General features: G+C 39.7%; 1 protein-coding gene across 1 annotated transcript in view; it reads right to left on the bottom strand.

Moving 5' to 3' along the window:
• Window positions 1-474: 474 nt before the first annotated feature.
• PLXDC2 (plexin domain containing 2) overlaps window positions 475-18,880 on the bottom strand; it is a 366,040-nt gene continuing 347,634 nt past the window's right edge. The window contains exon 14 of the mRNA XM_034760317.1: window positions 475-3,123. Coding sequence (XP_034616208.1) covers window positions 3,007-3,123 — 117 coding nt within the window. The 3' untranslated portion in view covers window positions 475-3,006. The remainder of the gene's footprint in view (window positions 3,124-18,880) is intronic.

Below are 18,880 nucleotides of genomic sequence, written 5' to 3' on the forward strand. Positions count from 1 at the left end.
AGGGACACCTGGATCAATCAATGTTACAGTTTATAAAGGGATAACAATAGGCTTCTTTGCTTCTTCCAATATTTCATTACAACTGCTGGAGCAAAGAATCACATTTGTATCATTTTTAATTTTTAAAAATGTAGAAAAGCAGATGGAATCATAAAGCAGCAACAGATTACTTAATTACCTTCACCCACTGGGATAAATGGAACATACTACAGAATATATCAAAGCAGACACTGATGAGACACTATCAGTTTCTACAGGTATGCAGGAGTTTTTTCCCTTCAGACATCAGTTCTCTTCGGACACAGGAATATGCCTATTGAATAAATCCAGCAACTAATCATGGTATAACCAAGTACATAGAAGTATGGGAAAGCCAAATCAACTCTATTAAGATATTTCTTATATGTCAGCGATTCAGTGAAATCTGTCACCAATTTACCAGGAATGGGCAAAGAGAAAAAAAAAGCATGAATATTTCAATTAAGAAATGTCATCAAATGTATGTTTATTTGTGAATTATCACAAACTGTTCATCCAGCTCTATAAAGGGGATAGGAATGAAAACAGAAAAAATTGTTGGCTATGAAACAAAATCATGAAACCCACAAATAACATGATCAGTATTATTCAGCCAGCTCCACTGTTTACTCTGTATAACATTCATAAGTAAAACTTAATCCAACTTGTATTACTAAGCCAATGCTTCAGCCTTCAAACCCAGAGTTCTGTGAGTAGTCTTTACTTACATGAATATTTAGACAACCAAACATAGTGCAGCATCATGTGAATCTGACTGAAGAGTATCCACAACATTTATATGTTGGCTGATATGTCATGATGTGATCTGGAATAACATTTATTTTAACTGGTGAGGGCATCATGCTTCAAAAATCACAAGTGCGAGTTCTGTAATTGTTTTATTAGGCCAATAGATCCTAGCTGATGATTGCAAATCTACTTGTAATAAGATAGAAGTATCAGACCCAGGAAGTTTTTTTTTTTTAAAATTATGTGCACTGTTATGTGTTTTATTTTAAAAATTAGTGTCACCAGATAGGTATGTGCATATATTTGATTATTGCTATCTGAATTAATAGCCAGTACGTTAAACCCTCCCCCATCAGAAATATGTGTTGGTAGAGCCACAGAAATATAAAAGAGTGATCGCGGCAAGATTTTCAGCAGACCTCAAGATGTGGTTTTTAGCAGTTTCAAATTAATAGTGGTTAGATTTGGAACATTTCAAACCGCACAGTGGATGATTTAAAACTGACTGTAAAATGTGTGTTACATAGAATAAAGAATGAATACAGAAAATACAGTATTGTATTATTTACTGAAGAAAATAACAAGTAAAAATCATGTTATTTTTAAAACAGAGTTAAGTAAACAAATTTAGACCATACAAGCATTGACAAGAATGTAAATAACTGATTAATTAAGGTTGTAACTACAAGGTGGCTAAACTACTTGAGACCTAAAACTGCAAATGTTGAATACTGTACCTTAAAATGCTTCAAGGGCCTCTGCTTGTACAGTGTGTAAAAGATTTGAAAGTGAAAGACCACAATGAAATGTACATACAATACCTGAATTGAAAAGTTTAGTAGCTCAGTGTATATTAACCCCTTTCCACCAAAGGAATATCTTTTCTTTTCACTGGGAATTTATCATATTGTTTTTCCCTAGTCCAGGAGGAAAAGGGTTGATATTAAAGGAAACGTGGCTCCAGTATGCAGAAAAGTTATGGCACTGCAACTAAACGAACCACCATCCCTAAGCAACATAAAAATATTCTAATATTAAGGATTATTTTACAACTCAGTGGAAATATGCAGTAATGCAATCCATTTCCTCCGTCTGGATGACAAAAATGCAGTCTTAACAGCCACAAGAGCCTGCCTTGTGTTAGCTATAAAAAAAAATATATTTATATATATATTTATGCAAGTACTATGTGTGTTAAACGAAATCACTGAATGAATCAGCAGGGTTCTGCAACACTTTGAATCTGTATTTCTGGGAGGGGTGCACTGGAATCTGCAATGCTTCTCGGGAAGGACTCACAATGAGGATAAAAATCCATTTGTTTAAAATCTTAACATTTTTTCATCATATTTTTTGAGAAATGGTCTAAGTTGATTTCTGCCAGCATCAGCCAAAAGCATCTGTTGCCTTCATTTCAGCCCACTGTTTGGAAATGGAAGTGGAATCCCTTAAAACAAATCCAATAATTAATTGTTTAGTGAACATTGAAACTGAAAATTAGTCCAATTTCACCATGAACTCCAATTATACAGCCCAATTTCACCATAGTGAAAACTCCCAGCTATTTTTTCTAACCGCCTTGTGCTAACTTTCTAATTCTTTATCATGGCTTGTTTAAGGGATATTAACCAACAAAGTACAAGAAACATTCTACTACTCCTGGAAATAATCTATGTTGTACTGTAACTCACTCACTCACTTGGTTATGTTAGTTTGGCATTGAACACTCAGAATTGTATTCCACATTCATTTGTAGAAGTATAGAAAATTGCTTATTTTTTACCTGCATTGAATTGATTTTCTTAGCAACCTTGTCAAAACTGACCTTTGCTCTTTGCATGAAAGGGTTACAGATTTGTAACACTTTATCTTTGAGACACCAGAGAAGAATGCTTGAACAAAAGGGTAGCACCCTGATGAACTAAAGCTTTATTATATTTTTTGATTCTTATGCAACCCCATACCTAAACCAATAACATGGCATTTGTGCCACATTTCTGAGACTGTAGATGTCCACTCAGGGTGTTCTGAATGAACTATTGTATGTCAATCCACTAAGGAAAACTACAGCGCAGTGGTAATCTGGTATCCTAAATCGTTTTTTCTTCTTGGACAAGATTTATCCAACAATCTTCTTTCTTTACAGCTACAGCAGCTCAGGCCTCCTTTTCTTTAAAGAGAGGCAAAGTAAATGTCTTACACCTGTAGACCAGTACTGGTGTTCTTGTCCTAGAAATTTTAGCACTGCTCTGATACAATGAAGCCTTCTTTTTCTCCAACTGGTTCCACTTCAGCATATGCAGGATGTCCCGAGCCTCTTCGAAATTTCATTGCAGGCCATCTGCTTGGGCGGCGCTACAAAAGAAACAACAACAAAATCCTTTTTAGAATATGTAAGGGATAACAACAAAAAAGCACGTGTTTAAAAGTACCTTATAATTTCATTTGCCTTGATACTAAAATCCAATTGGCTAACACTGTAGGCCGTTTTGGGAGCTGTTGGGAAGGGGTAGATGCAGGGCCGGCTCCAGGCACCAGCCTGTCAAGCAGGTGCTTGGGGAGGCCACTCCAGAGGGGACGGCACATCCAGCTATTCAGTGGCAATTCGGCGGATGGTCCCTCACTCTGGCTCAGAGCGAAGGACCTCCCGCTGAATTGCTGCCACAGATCGTGATCGCGGGTTTTTTTTTTTGGCTGCTTGGGGCAGCCAAAACCCTGGAGCCGGCCCTGGGTAGATGACCAGAGCTGAAGAAGTTAATCCTTCCTTCTAGACTCATAAGGAAAGCCTGGCATTCTCAAGCAGCCCCGCAGGGGCATCTAGTCCTGGGAAGATGAGCTAGTGTTGCCTGCTGTCTCCTCCCTCTTCATCTGGGGTTTTGGTAGATCTTCACTGTGCACAGAGTCACTGGCCAATCAACCCACTCCCAGGCCTGCCCACAATGCCTCCTTTCATAGTCCTGCACAGAGAGTTGCCATCAAGCTCTACTCTGTGGTGCAGTGTATTACACAGTCCCACTGAATGGTCTCTCTTCCACTGCAGAAAGGTGGAGTCCAGGTTGCAATGTGACATGTTGTGATTCTTGAGCCTATAAACGTACCCTAATTGTGAGCCTAACTGTGGGAAAAGAGATAAAAGTTTATGAAGTGTCACAATAATCTATCACAACGAATGCTGATGGGAAAAAGTGCAAAAGTGAGACAGAAAGACTGAATTAATCCAAACAAAATGGCCTGCTGATATAATTCAAGGACCGTGTTAAGATCTTGCGTGGTAAACAAAAACCATGTGAGACCGGAAATCAATTAACCAAAATTGGCATTTTGGAAATTAGGCCTAACTGGTGGACAAAATAATGAGTGGGATGGGCTATTCCACCCATCGCTCCCTTTTGGTGTCCTCAAAAGGAGATTTTTTTGGAGTGTGTGTGTGGGGGGGAAGCTGGTTATGCAACATTGGCTGACTGAAAAATGAGACTAAGGGGAAGGAGCGAGCTTCATCATCATGACTGTAAACCCCACCATCTATGGGGACCCCAAACTGTCTTTGTCCTAATCCTGAAAGATATTCTGATCAGACTGGGCCAGAGAGAGGGACCCAGATGACATCACTACCTGCACTTCTGGCTCCAGCTAAATCTCAGTCACCACCTGGATGTGAGACTATGTCTAACCCTTGCCCCCCATGTGTTCTTTTTCCTCCCCACTATTTTTTTCTTTCCTATCCCTCTCCTTTTTCCTTTTGTCTAACAAAAGTCTGGCTTAGCCAGCCAAGACTGCATATTTTACAATACTGCTGTGAGTCTGTGACTAGAAAGAGGGAGCTAAACGCAATGCCCTAAACAGCCAAGGCTGTGACAAGTTTGCCTGGTCTCAGAGTGTTTGATAAGACTGTGCTGTGAGGCTGCAAATGAATCAACATTCATCAGAGATGGAAGCTGTTATTTTCTATCTTCTTCTCTCGTCTTGTGCGTGTTTGTCTTGTTTTGTCTTCTAGGAAACAGGATTGGACTTTACCAACGACAGCTCTGGCTCATCTCAACTAACTTCTTTTCTTTTTCCCAAGAGAACAGTTATTACCATCTTTAATACCATCTAAGAGACTTTTAAAGAAAGTGTTTGTACTTCAAAAGACTCTTTCCAGCCAAAAAGAAAGGGAACAGGGATGTTGTTAAAATGAAAGCCTCACTTAATACTTTACATTTCAAATGCTTTAACTGTTTATCCTTCTTCTTCTATACCTTTTATAAAAGGTTAAAAAGAGTTTTGATGATGTGTTTGCCATGGTATTAAGCCCGAACCTTGTTTAAAAATGTTTGATATTGGGCCATTTCAGGGTCATGTTAACATCTTTGACTCTTTGGACCCATATATTCCATCTCTATTAATACAACAGCTATTTCTGTTTCAGATCAGTCCTTAGAGCCAAATTCTGGCACTCTTACCTGGGTTTCCAAGAGACTAAAATTCCAATTTGAATAACTACATTCAGCCTGATTAATTTCCCCTGTAGCAGTTTCAAATAGATGAAGTACTGATCCTTGAATTTTGCCAGGTGTAAAAATTGTGTAGTCAGACATGCATTAACGCATGGTCTGGCAGGGAGCCATGGGGCACCACCTGGTTGGATAAGGTGAAGAGGATCTGAACAAGGTAGTGGCAAATTCCCATGGGTCATAAGAGGCTCAGCTATTTTGCAACCTGGTGCACCAGAATTATTCAGGGAGGATGGGGTTCCCCTGCCAGGGTTGGGTGCTGACTTGGTTTTGGCCAATATAAAAGAGGGCAGTAGGAGATGTCTGGGAACCCGACTGGGTTTGGGGGGGGAAGCAGCCAAGCTAATTGCTGGCACCTCCTTGTGGCGGTTGTCCAGTGCAGGTACTCCATAGGAAAGGTTTTCAGTGACCAGATAAATGGCCTGGTAAAGGATTTAAAAAGGAGGTGTTGATTAAAGGAATGGAATAGCGGGGAGGGTTTGGGGATCCTATGAATGGTATGGTAGGGAGCCAACTCCCCTTTCTTATAGTCCACCTTAAACCTGCTATGAGGGATGGTGGTGACCTGGATGGAAAAAGAGTGGGGGCTGGTGGAAGACATCCCAGACATCTAATAATAAAGTTGCAGCCTGATTAAAACCATATCAAATGTCTCTGGTACTTCTTTCGATATAGCCAGACAACTACATTCTGCCTGAGTAAGTTTCCCTGCAGCCGTTTCAAATAGATGTAGTATCTTCATTCCAACCATCCTAATGTGTTTTGTACTGTTAGGGCCTCATCCAGCTCCCACAGAATTTTTTTCCATTGACTTCATCGGGAACTAGATCAGTTCTTTAAGGAGCAGCCAAGAACCAGCCAGTGAAGTGGATACATTTCAGTGGTAGATGAAATGAGATTCCTGTATATCTATAATGCCTTCTGAGATGAGACACTTCTAAGCCCTACATTTTCAAAAGTAACTAGTGCTTATGGGGCTCAATTTTTGGGTGCCCAAGCTCATGCATATTTAAGGATGCTGATTTTCAAAGGTTGATTGCTCAGTACTTTCTGAAAAGCAGCCCCTTCAAGGTATCTCAAATTAAGGGCCCAACGTCATTAGTCACTTCCGAAAATTTTGGCCTAAGTAAATATGCTATTAATTACCTATTGTTTCCTCTTCAAAGCTACTACATAAAGTAGCAGTCAGCTTTAGGGGACTGCTGAATTACACAGAAACATTCCAATAGTGCTCGAGGAAAACAGAAGGATGAGGAAAGAAAATCAGTTCCATTTTATATTTTCATTTTAAGACCGAGACACAGCTTAAATGGCTTTTTCTCAGATTCCTACTTGACTGTGAGTAAAACTCTGTTCTGACCACAAGATCTTTTTACTTTTCCTGTCCTGAAAATAAATTCCTCTAAATATCTCCTTTTGCTGTCGTGTTACTGTGCTTCTTGCTGTTTAGTATATTTGATGGCAGAGACAATCTGTGCTAAGAACCACTGAACATCCGCTGCTGTTACATTATATTGGGATTAGTGAAGCTAATTTAGAGCAGGATTAGCTAAAGAATTTCTCAGGGACTGCTGAATTCCAATCTCAAAAAGACTGTAACTGTGAGGACATTGGTGGTAGGGCACAAAGAAAGGCTTACATGGGGATCACTGTCATGCAGCTATACTACAAAAGCTGCTGCTCTCCCCCACCCCCCTTCTAGCGTCAGGTGTGCTTTTGAGGTGTGCAATGTTAAATTTTATTTGACAGTTAATTTAAAATCTATGGCTTCTTAGTGTAAAACCTCGCAATATTAAAAGTAGGAATGTATAGTGCTGTCCTTTTGAAAGGACATGTTTTCCCTAATAAGGAAACTCAGCCCATTCCAATTTTTTTTAGACTTTCCATGTATACTTGATTCAGATTGTTTTAAAGATTAAAAAGGACAGTTAGGTTATTGCTAACGAAGAGGGATCAAATTCTGTTCTCAGATTCACTGGTGTAAATCCAGATTAATTTGATTAAACCCAATGAAGTTATTCTAGACTTACACCATTATAAATTAGAGCAGAATTTGGCCTGATACTTCTGTAATGAAAAGAGAAAATGAAAAACCAATGGAAAACCAGGAGGGGAAAATAATTAGAAACAGAGTCTCAGAAGACAGTGACTAAGGATGATCTAAGTTTTAATGTATTAAGATGTTCTCCAATTTTATTTGAAGATGTAACCAAGGTTAGTTTTTGGCTCCTTCTTTTACTACCAATGCCAACCTGATTTTACCATTTTTAGCTCTGCTGTCTATGGGCAACATACTTTTTAATTGGCCTTTCCTTTTGATGAAAAATGCATGAGTTCACCTAACATGGGATAAAGCGTAAATGTCAGACGTTGCCCCAGAAACAAACAAACAAACAAATCTGAAGGTCATCTTCAAACACCAAAGTTCAAACTCCGTGAAGATTCTTTTCATGCCATTTATTTTTATGCTACCTTGTCAGGTTTTACATTGCTAATAACATACACTAGGGTTTTTGTTGTTGTCGCTGTTGTTTTTTGTATGTGTGTATGTGGGAGGATCTAGTCTTTGAAAACAGAACATTGACAAGCTACTGATTCACTTGACTTTGTTGCTGACCCAGATAAAACTGTAGAGATATTACAGTTTTAATTGATAAAACTAAAAGTAACTTAATGGGCATCATGGGATTTGAAGCTCCTCAAGCTACCACAGCAGCCTAGGAAGAGCATAATGAATTCTCTGCATTTGCTCTCTCTCAAGTAGAACAAGAAACAAACAAATCGGGGTGAGGAGCAGGGAGGGAGATATTTAGATTAATTCCTTAGTTCTTGTCCTCTCCCTCTTGTAGGTAGAAAACATGTTTCTTTCCTTAGAATTTGAAACCTTTTGAGGCTATTTTCTGAACTGCTGTTCTGTAAATAGAAAGTGTATTGCAACTGAATTCACTGGGATTTTTCTCACATGAGTGAATCTTCCCGAAATGGGTCCCAAGATTACCTTCCTAAGCAAATCTGCTAGAGGAAAATACCCCCACTCTTGCAAGCCCCAGAAGGCCATGGATACTGCGTGTGCAGAAGAATGACCTGCCATATGTGGGGAAAGAGGTTGGTTCCCTGTGGAAGGCCACAAAGGTAAAAAGAGAAATAGTTCCAGAGCAGGATAATTTATGAAATGACATTTCCAAGCTCAAACTCCCTGTGATGGACTCATCCATTGCACCACTGCTTGGGACCAGGCAGTCTGCTGGAGTTCCTGCTGCCTTTAGCCTAGAATAAACATCTTTATGCAGATCCTGGAGCAGTGACAGGATGGGTTTTGCCTGTCTCCTTTTTAAGAGCACAGGTGAGGTGTTTCCTGACAGAAGTACTAGAGTGGAAGTTTGGGGCTTCTTCCCTTATTGTTATTATTGTACTAGGTGGTCTCCAGGCTTATCCCAGTGGGTAGCACTATTCCCCTCACCACCTTTTTATTTGGGCGAATCCTGGGCCTCAGGGCACCACTCTTATTCCTGGCTGGGCATTAGAATGGAGTTATCAGCCACGAAGAAATATGGCATGCAAACAAATATGCCCCTGTAGCATTCTTTCTTCACTGACAGAATTTTAGTCAACCACAGAAGGATCTACATCCACTTTAGGAGCTTGGCTGCTTAGTTCAGGAAATGCAGGAGACCCAGGAAGCTGCTTTCTGAGAGATAGAGCTTGTAATGAGCTGAATGCCCCAATTAGTTTGGCAACTGGGGGCATTCAACACATACCGAATTGAGGGACTTTTATGAAATCCTTGCAGGTCAGCTTTAAATAAGCTGATTTTCAGTTGCAGAATTATGTGTTTAAAAGAACCCCAAACATGTCCCAAACTGAACCCTCCAGCAGATTCTCAAATAAATTAGTGCCATTGGCTGAGTTTCATGAAAAGGGTTCTAGTAAACGACATTTACCTCTGGTATAGTTCTACAAGAGAGGAAAAGGAAAACAAACCTTTGGTTTCAATCTTCAGACTCACTCTGAACAACCAGACACCATTTAAAGAGGCGTGATGGATTTTCTATTGCCAACAAGGCTTCCCATCTATAGTTATCCACAGGACCACTGATGACATAACTATAAAATAATATAGTACATAGCTTTGAGCTGAACAAACAACTGCAATTCAGTTGAGAGTTCTGCAGAAAATTATAAATGACTTTACTTCCTTACAGCCTAGAATTCAGTCAGGATTTCTAACCAATTTTATCCTGAAAACAAAGGAAACAATCATTTTTGTGTTTCAATAAAGAACTGCTACAAAATAAATGGAAGATGTTTTAGATGGTTTTAAATATATATAAAACAAGAAGAAAGAAATGCACTGAATGTGAGCCAGAAAAAGGAAAGGGAAGGAGGGAAAAGTCTACTGTGCAGATGCCATAGGAATATAAAGATTAGGGGATAAGTGATGTAGGAGAAGATCGATTATAGAAGGACTGAACAGATGTGCTCACTGGCATATAATCATTTTCAGATAGAGTACAAGCACTATAATATGGGAGTACTGGCATTTAATGACTACTTTCCCTGGCCTCCTGAAGGAACTGAGAAACATATTGTTATCCCTATAAAGATCCATATAATCTCTATGAAAGATCAGTCAATGGTATGGTACATTTCACCTGTGACAGGAATTCATTTATAATAATTATAATGAAGCATACTGAGCACTGTGCTTCATTGTTAGTTCGCTGCAATTCTTAATAATTCTTTTTTTACATTTCCTTTCGTGATTCTGCAAAATAAGTTTGTATTATCTGTGGATAATATTATCTGTGGAGAGTAGTTTGGTGACATGTACCATCCTAACTGTACACTGTGGACTACAAAAATAGTACAATCCTATGCAGTGAGGCCTGTAACAGTATCAGAAAACTATTCAAGGAACATCTCCATTACAATTGTAAAGTTTCAGAGGTGTAGCCATGTTAGTCTGTATCAGCAAAAACAACGGGGAGTCCTTGTGGCACCTTAGAGACTAACAAATTTATTTGGGCATAAGCTTTCATGGGCTAGAACCCACTTCATCAGATGCATGGAGTGAAAAAAAGTAGGCAGGTATAAATATACAACACATGAAAAGATAGGAGACTTAAAAGTGGCCATTCTTCAACAAAAAAAAACCTTCAGAAACAGACTTCAGTGAGAAACTGCAGAACTGGAATTAATTTGCAAACTTGACACCATCAAATTAGGCCTGATTAAAGACTGGGAGTGGCTGAGTCACTACAAAATATAATTTCCCCTCTGTTGATACTCACACCTTCTTGTCAACTGTTGGGAATGGGCCACATATACCAGGATTGAATTGGCCTCGTTAGCACTACAAAAAGTAATTTTCCCTCTGTTGATATTCACCCTTTCTTGTCAACTGTTGGGAATGGGCCACATCCACCCTAATTGAATTGGCCTCGTTAGCACTGACCCCCCGCTTGGTAAAGCAACTCCCATCTTTTCATGTGCTATATATTTATACCTGCCTACTTTTTTTCACTCCATGCATCTGATCAAGTGGGTTATAGCCCACAAAAGCTTATGCCCAAATAAATTTGTTAGTCTCTAAGGTGCCACAAGGACTCCTCGTTGTTTTTGCCATTACAATCATGTCTCTTTCCATTTCCTGTACTCAGAAGCCTGTAAACTACTAGCAAAACTTGCCTTTTGCTTTAATAGTATCATCCTACCAGCACCAAATCCCAACGAGTCTGTTGTGCAGTTTCATCCCTAACCAGTTATCAACTTCATCATGTTGTCTCACCTTGATTCATGGGGATTTGAGTCTCCTCCCATGACTATGTTACATGTGTATAATTGACTTTAATAGAGTCACTCTGATTTACATCAGTATAAGAGCCTGATCCTGCGAAGTCCTGAAGGTCTTCTCAGAGGGACATAGCACTGTCACCTCCCATTAAAATACATGCAAGTTGAGGGTACTGAGCATCTTTCAAGTTCACGTTTCTAATGCAACCCTGCCCTCCCTAGCTCTATATTCTATATCTACCATTCTTTTTAACTTTAAAAGGGCACCTTCACTGTTTCTGACAAATTTATATCTCATACAATTCAATGAAGTCGTCTATGGCACATATTCTTATCCAGCTCAATGGATAAGACTTATAAAGATGTCTAACATCAAGTGAAAAGTTTATTAGAAGTGCTCATGGGCTTTTTGACTGAACTTCAGTCTTTGTCAACAGCAGATGTTTATGTTTCACAAGCAGAGATATTTAAATATAGATCCCTCACACCTCTCAGGATTGAGTGCCAAAGCTTTAAAATGGTAGTAAAAAATTACCTGATGAACCAAGAAAGGAAGAAGAAACTATATTGATCTATTACATTTTGATCTTACTATACAGTAATCGATATTAGTACATTCTCAATAGGAACATATAAATCATGGTCCTTTTTACTAAATATTAGACAACTATTATCTGTGACAGCTTTGCAGTCTTCAACATTAATCAAAATAAATTGTAATTTCCACTAAGAAATAAAGGCATATGTTAACACAGTATCAACAAGATCCCATATCATCCTTATGCAAATAAACTAATATTTAATTATGGTATCCATGACTTCCATTGTCCCATGACAAGTAATCAAATGCCTGGTCTTGTCTACCACTGATGATCTGGGCCATAACAGGATTGCTCTATGGATCATCTGCACCCTCAGAGTTATCTGAGTATTTTTTGAATACTTGCAATTTTAGTGCCAGCCCGACCTGTTTTTTCCCCCGAACCCCAAACACCCAGTTCTTTTGACTACATGTCAGTCAGAGATGAGCAGGTATTGAGATATCAAGTCCAACCCAGTGCCTGCAAACACTGTGTCTCCAATATACCTTACTTCCAAGTAACTAGGTAACATGACTTGCCTGGCACCACAAGAATTGGATGCATAATAGAAATAATTTAAAAGTACAGATTGACCCAAGCTGTACAATTCAAACGGGTCTTCGTTTCACTCGATACAAATCCTTCTCCAAAATAGACCTCTCTGATTTAAAATGCTTCTCCTTATAAAAAAAAGTTTCTGCAACTTTAGGGACCAGCAGCAGGCAGGATCATCTAAGCAGTCAGCTGCGAATGATGAGAAACTAGACACCTCTTTCCTTACCCCTTTGACTTTTATTTTCAGTGATAATTCTTTATTTTACAGATTTTTCAACTGACATGATCTGGGTCTCCCCTGCTGAGTTGCTGGTTCCTGCTGAGCTGAATAAGCTCGTGAAGAAATACATTTATTGTCAGTGCCGTGCAATAACAATGAGATCAATAGAAGTATTCAAAATGCCAGGACAATGTAGAACTTTCAAAGAACATAAAAATTATACTTGTTCTTTTTTCTTTTAATCATTAGTTTCAGGATGCGGAATGCATCTGTCCGTGCAGGGAAGAATTAGATCAATGAGCAGGGGTGCCTGGCCATTTTCAGACAAAAAAAAAAAATTATGGGCCAAATCCTCAGCTGATGTAAACATAGCTCCATCAACTTCAATTTAGACCCAATCTGGCCTTACAATTCTCTTTCTCCTATTTACTTTGCATTATTTTAAAGAGCTATGCAGCATCTGTGAAATCACTGCATTGTTAGAAATAGTGTAAGAAAAATCCTTACCTATCACTGTGCAATCTTATCTGCTATGTGCTGCTATATACGAAGATGTAAAATGTTGAACCTCAGATGGAGCCCAAAAAGCCCATCAAGACCAGAAATCTGAAAGTCAACACTGGGAAAAATACCGCAAACTAGCTTTTCAATTATTATATTATTTTTTCTTCAGTTGTCTCCTTTCAAATAGCCAGTTGAGGTGGGGTGGGGTGGGAGGTAAGAGTGGGGAAGAGAAAACCAAACTGAAAGTTGAGTCTAAGTGATTCTATTGGGAGTCAAAGTAGAGATTGTGATGCTGGCAGACCAGGTGACAGATCATGCCAAGGTCCCCACGTCTCAAATGAACATTGACAAATACATGGCTGGAATCAGTCTGGCTCACCTATGTGTTAATATAATTAAAACAGGTATTAGATTTATAAGAAAGTGTTTAGTCTTTACTGAATGCTTGTGAGTTGCTGAATGCATTAATCTCACTTATAGCATCTGCTTCCCATTTATAAGGTAATACTTGAGCATTTGTAGTATAAGCCTCTGTGACTGTGTAAATCACCAGACAGGAGAGAGACATCAACTAGTGTGAAGTGTTGGTCTCCAACAGAAGATGTTACATGCTGCCTGACAAGGAAGGTCCATGAACACCTGATGATCATTGGGAAACATTAAAGAGAACAAAAGACTTTGTTGCTCTGCTCTTCTCCCACTCCCATGAAGATAAGGTGTGCAAGTGGATTTCTCCCATCAGCTGAGTTTGCTGCAGCTCAGAGCATGGGGGGAGGGAGTGAATAAAACCCACAAACAAGAAAGAGCTGTATCTTTATGATGCTTGGACTCTAGCAGGCAGGGTTTTCTAGGCATAAGCAAATGATCCCAAGCTGCTTAGCCTGGGTTAGCCCAAAAGGAAATACAGAGCTTGCTTATTATAGGTGCTTCTATTACCTTTTGAAACTTAAGATTGTAACTCATTTGTGTACGTACATTTACCTGCTTTAACCTTGTAAATAATTCTCGTTTCCTTTTCCTATTTAATAAAATTTAAATAGTTTATTACAGGGTTGCCTACAAACATTACCTTTGGTATGAGATCTAAGGTGCAATTGACCTGGGGTAAGTAACTGATCCTTTGTCACTGGCAGTAACCTGTGATTGCTGTGATTTTTGGTGTATCACAAAGGTAGGCTTATCTGGGTGGCAAGACAGATTGGGGCTCCCAAGGGGACTACCTGTGACTCCATGTTAAAGCTGTTATAGTACTTGAGGAGTTTACAATTGAAAATTGGCTGGTGAAATGTAAGTACAGAACTCACAACCAGCTTGGGGTTTGTGCCCTGGTTCTTAACAGTCTGCCCTGAGATTGGTACCTAGTCACCACAGGACAGATAGATAGGGATAATTTACACCTTTTGGTTTCCTCAGTGTGAACTTTACACCAACCTAAACTACCTCTACAGTTACTTCGAATCCATCAGATTTACTTAGATTCAGAACTACTTATCAATGTGTAATTCTCACCAACACAGACACACAATTTCTGAATTTGGCACACGGAGCCTGATGAAGTAATTCTAATGGGGCCAGATTCTCTCCTGTGCAACGATCCACTCAGTAATGGAGAGCTGATAATGGCTCCCTGATTCTCAAGCTGCCCTTGCACCAGCCCTGAAGTAAGATAACACAGTCTAAACCCAAACCTAATTCATGACAGTTGGCCATGGTTCCTGCAGCACTGTACTCCAGCTAAGATAGGAGAATACCACTCAGCTGTTGCCATGCTTTACTTACGCTCACTTGCCAAGGTAGAGGAGAATGGCACAGGAGCGGACTCATTTGGCTTTATACCAGTCAAGAATTCTTTTGGGGGAATTCTCAGCTGTCCAGCCAGATTATGTCCCCTTTGTGCCACTCACGCAGTGAAAAGGTGACAAAACTGGGGTGAGAACTCATGTAGCTCAGACACTAGGGGGCCTGGAGAAGGAAGTATGGCGGAGAAAACAACTATGTGTACTTTATACCTGCTTTGGCTTCTCTATGTAAATTACACCCACATAATCTCTCTTTGGGTACATCAACAATGCATGCCTCTTTCGGCAGTGCGTAGCGTATATACCTGCAAAGCCCTGCTAGCATGGCTATAGATAGCAGCATAGCTGGTGATGCATGGTTTAGTTAAGCAGAGTAAAGACATGCCTGGAGGGTGTGAGTATGTCTCCAAGTACATACCCTGTACACTCTCTCCTTGCTTTCCCATCTACACTGCTATTTTTAGCAATGCTATTTTGGTGGTGGGGGGGGGGGGACAGCGGGGAAAGGCTCCAGAAGCTCCCTGCTGCTAAGCCTTTCCCCGCTGCAGTGAAAGACACCAGCAGCAGGGAAAGGCCCCCTTAGAGGGGAAAGGCTCTGCCAGTTCTCTGCCAGCTCTTCCTTTCCTCATCACAGTGAAAGGTTCTGGCTGTAAGGAACTGCTGAAGCCTTTCTCTGCTGCCCCCCTTCTGCCAGAGCTTTTCACTGACATGGGTAGCTACACGTAGCAGTGTGGATGGAGCCTGCTTTTCACTGCGGAGTGTAGCTACACTGACACTATACACCTCCGCCGTGCTGCGTAGTATAGATTTAGCCTTATACACAGGTAAGTGGGAACAAGTAGGGTAAAGATGTCTGGATACAAGACAGTCTAATTTATATGATCTAACATATTACCTCTTAATTTTGTCAGGGTTGTCCTTCACGCATAAGTCCCTTTCACCCTAAGGCTCACATTTGAATCAACCAAGTTACACGGACAGCAATATAACCTCATTCAAATGCAACTTCAGAAATTCCTGAACCATGTTTTCTTTATATGTTTATTTAATCTTTATACAGCACACCCTTCAATTTAATCTGTTTCATGTGTTCTTGTATTCACAAGCATGTAATCCACCATAATTGGCACATCATGCCTGATTTTTTGCCAGACAAATTTTAGATCCTGACTGCAGTATATTTTACACTACATAGATTAGTGGATACATTAATTTTATAATTGTGTTATAGCTAACTATTATTGAGGTTCATTAATTTTGTTGTATTTAAGGCACCTAATGTGAGCTTTGGTCTTGTTAAAACAAATATGAAAGATATCAGTCTTTATATGTGCATTATCCTCCAAAAATCAGCAAAGGGGGGGTTTAAAATATCATCTTGCTGCAACATTCCTTATTCTCAAGAGACACCGTGAAGGAATTCTTGAAGGTCAGAGTCAATTTGTGACCTGATTCAAAAGGAAGTATCCCTGGCAACTAAATGCATTTTACTTTTGTATTCCAAGAGGAGAAAAAAGATCTTAACAATAATTTAAAAAAGGACCTGAGCAGGCAATATCGCCTCTATTACACTGATAATACATTTTTACTCCTTATGTTTTATGTATGTTTTATTTAAAAGGGACCCTGTAAAAGTAAATAGGCTCCATATTGTAATAAACATTTTTCTTGGTTTGGGGTCTGTTCCCATTGAAATGTCAATGAGAACAGGAGGGGTCCTTTTGTTTGAAAAGTTCATAATTCATTCCACTTGACCACATACAGATTTTATTTTCTGAGATAGAAACTTTCCGCATGTCATAATCCCCTAAATAAGCGCGACAGCACTTCATTATGAGTAGTCCAACAATAACAAACAAGGAAATGCGTGTTGAATACAGTGCAGAGAAGAAGAAACAGAGAGGTGTCAGATTACAATTTCAATCTTCCAAATGATTCATAATAAAAAAGGATTACTTTTTTGAAAAATTATGAAACTACTGTGACAGTGTACCCCATAAGGCTTTATGGGGGGGTGGGCTTATAAATGTATGTATGATATAACTGGAATAGGGTTTTGCTACATATGCCATGTAACATATCTATGTAAAGGTTATGGTCTACTGGTTATGTTCATCCTAGTTGTATGTAGGCACCATTTGTGTGTTCAAAGTTATGTATACTTGCTTGATTTCTACGTAAGCTTTGTGAGGCATTTGGTCAGCTTCTTTAGGAAGGAATTCGCAAGGTTAAGTACCCGATCAGGAAGCATTTGGGGAACAATGCATCCTGGAATGCTCCAATCCACATAAGAAGTCTTCCTGGAGACATACAAGATACCATGTGGACAATGGCTTCTACCTGTAAAGACTGAGTCATGCATGGACATGTGACTTGCCCAGGTGACTCCAGAACTCCATCTTGGAGCTGAACTTCACATAGAAGTGAAGAGGGGGGTCTCCATCCACAAGAGAGTCTATTTAAATCCATGGGAGACCCCTCCATTTTGGTTTTGAGCTGGCTAAAGAAGGAGCCTTTCCATCCCCCCAGAATACTGGAAGGAAACTGGAACAAAGGAGAGTAACTACAGGGGGTGTGAGTGATTGCTGGACCCAGGCTAAAAGGAGATTAGCCTGTAAAAGGGAGCATTCTGGAACTGGTGAGGATCTTAACTGTATTTAGTTTGATTAGACATAGATTTGCACATTTTATTTTATTTTGCATGGTGACTTACTTTGTTCTGTCTGTTACTACTTGGGACCACTTAAATCCTACTTTCTGTATTTAATAAAATCACTTTCTACTTAGTAATTAACTCAGAGTATGTATTAATACCTGGGGGAGCAAACAGCTGTGCATATCTCTCAGTGTTATAGAGGGCGAAGAATTTATGAGTTTACCCTGCATAAGCTTTATACAGGGTAAAACGGATTTATTTGGGTTTAGACCCCATTGGGAGTTGGGCATCTGAGTGCTATAGACAAGCACACTTCTGTGAGCTGTTTTCAGATAAACTTGCAGCTTTGGGGCAAGTAATTCAGACCCTGGGTCTGTGTTGGAGCAGATGGGAGTGTCTGGCTCAGCAAGACAGGGTGCTGAAGTCCTCAGCTGGCAGGGAAAACTGGAATAGAAGTAGTCTTGGTACATTAGGTGGCAGCTCCCAAGGGGGTTTCTTGACACCATTCTGTATAAATCATAGAGATATCATGGCTAGATAACTAATAAATACACACCCAAATCATACTATCAGTTCAATGTGTATTTCCTGTTCCAAGTGTAACTGAACATATGTTTTCATAGAATCATATAGTATTGGGGTTGGAACAGACCAGAGGTCATCTAGTTTACCCTCCTGCTCAGAGCAGGACCAATCCCCAGAAAGATTTTTACCCCAGATCCCTAAATGGCCCCCTCAAGGATTGAACTCACAATGCTAGGTTTAGCAGGCCAATGCTCAAACCACTGAGCTATCCCTCCCCCCTTGCTCAATAAGCCAAGTACAAACACTTCAGCAACTACTTTGCTTCATACTCTAAGGAAAAGTTCACAGAAATCTCAAGACCACTGCTTCTTTTGAAGTTAATAGCATTTTTCTTGTCTTGGGCATACAATTTGTTGAAACCCAGTATTCCACTAAGAATGTAGACCCAGTGAAATTAGCCCCTGCAGACTGTAGCTTCCTTCCTTTGGCACTTTGGTTCAAAAAGAACGAAAAAAGAGTGGGTGTATGCTCTCATGCATGCAGTATGATGGCCATAAGACACAAAAATGATGAAACAGAGAAAAACATACTTCGGCTTCATCCTTTTCTGTGCACTTACATAAAAACAGAGTGTTTTGCTAATCATCCTCAGTAACATAACCAATGTACAACTTAAAATACACAGACTCAGGGCTTGTCTACACAGCGGGGTAATGCGCTCTACAGGGTTGTGATTTCTAAAGTGCACTAACATAATGCATGTTAAATGGTCTGTGTAGACCCTGCTGGTGTGCACTAATGTAATTTAAAGTTGTGCAGTTTGAAACAGCACTATGCTAAAGTGCACTGGGGAACCTTTAGTGCACAACAACAGGGTCTACATGGACCAATTAACATGCATGATGTTAGAGCACTTAAGAAATCACACCCTATGTAGAGTGCATTACCCTTCTGTGTAGACGAGTTCTTAGTGCAGAGACCAGAGG

This window comes from Trachemys scripta, chromosome 2 (genome assembly GCF_013100865.1).
Source record: "Trachemys scripta elegans isolate TJP31775 chromosome 2, CAS_Tse_1.0, whole genome shotgun sequence".
NCBI classification, from domain to species: Eukaryota; Metazoa; Chordata; order Testudines; family Emydidae; genus Trachemys; species Trachemys scripta.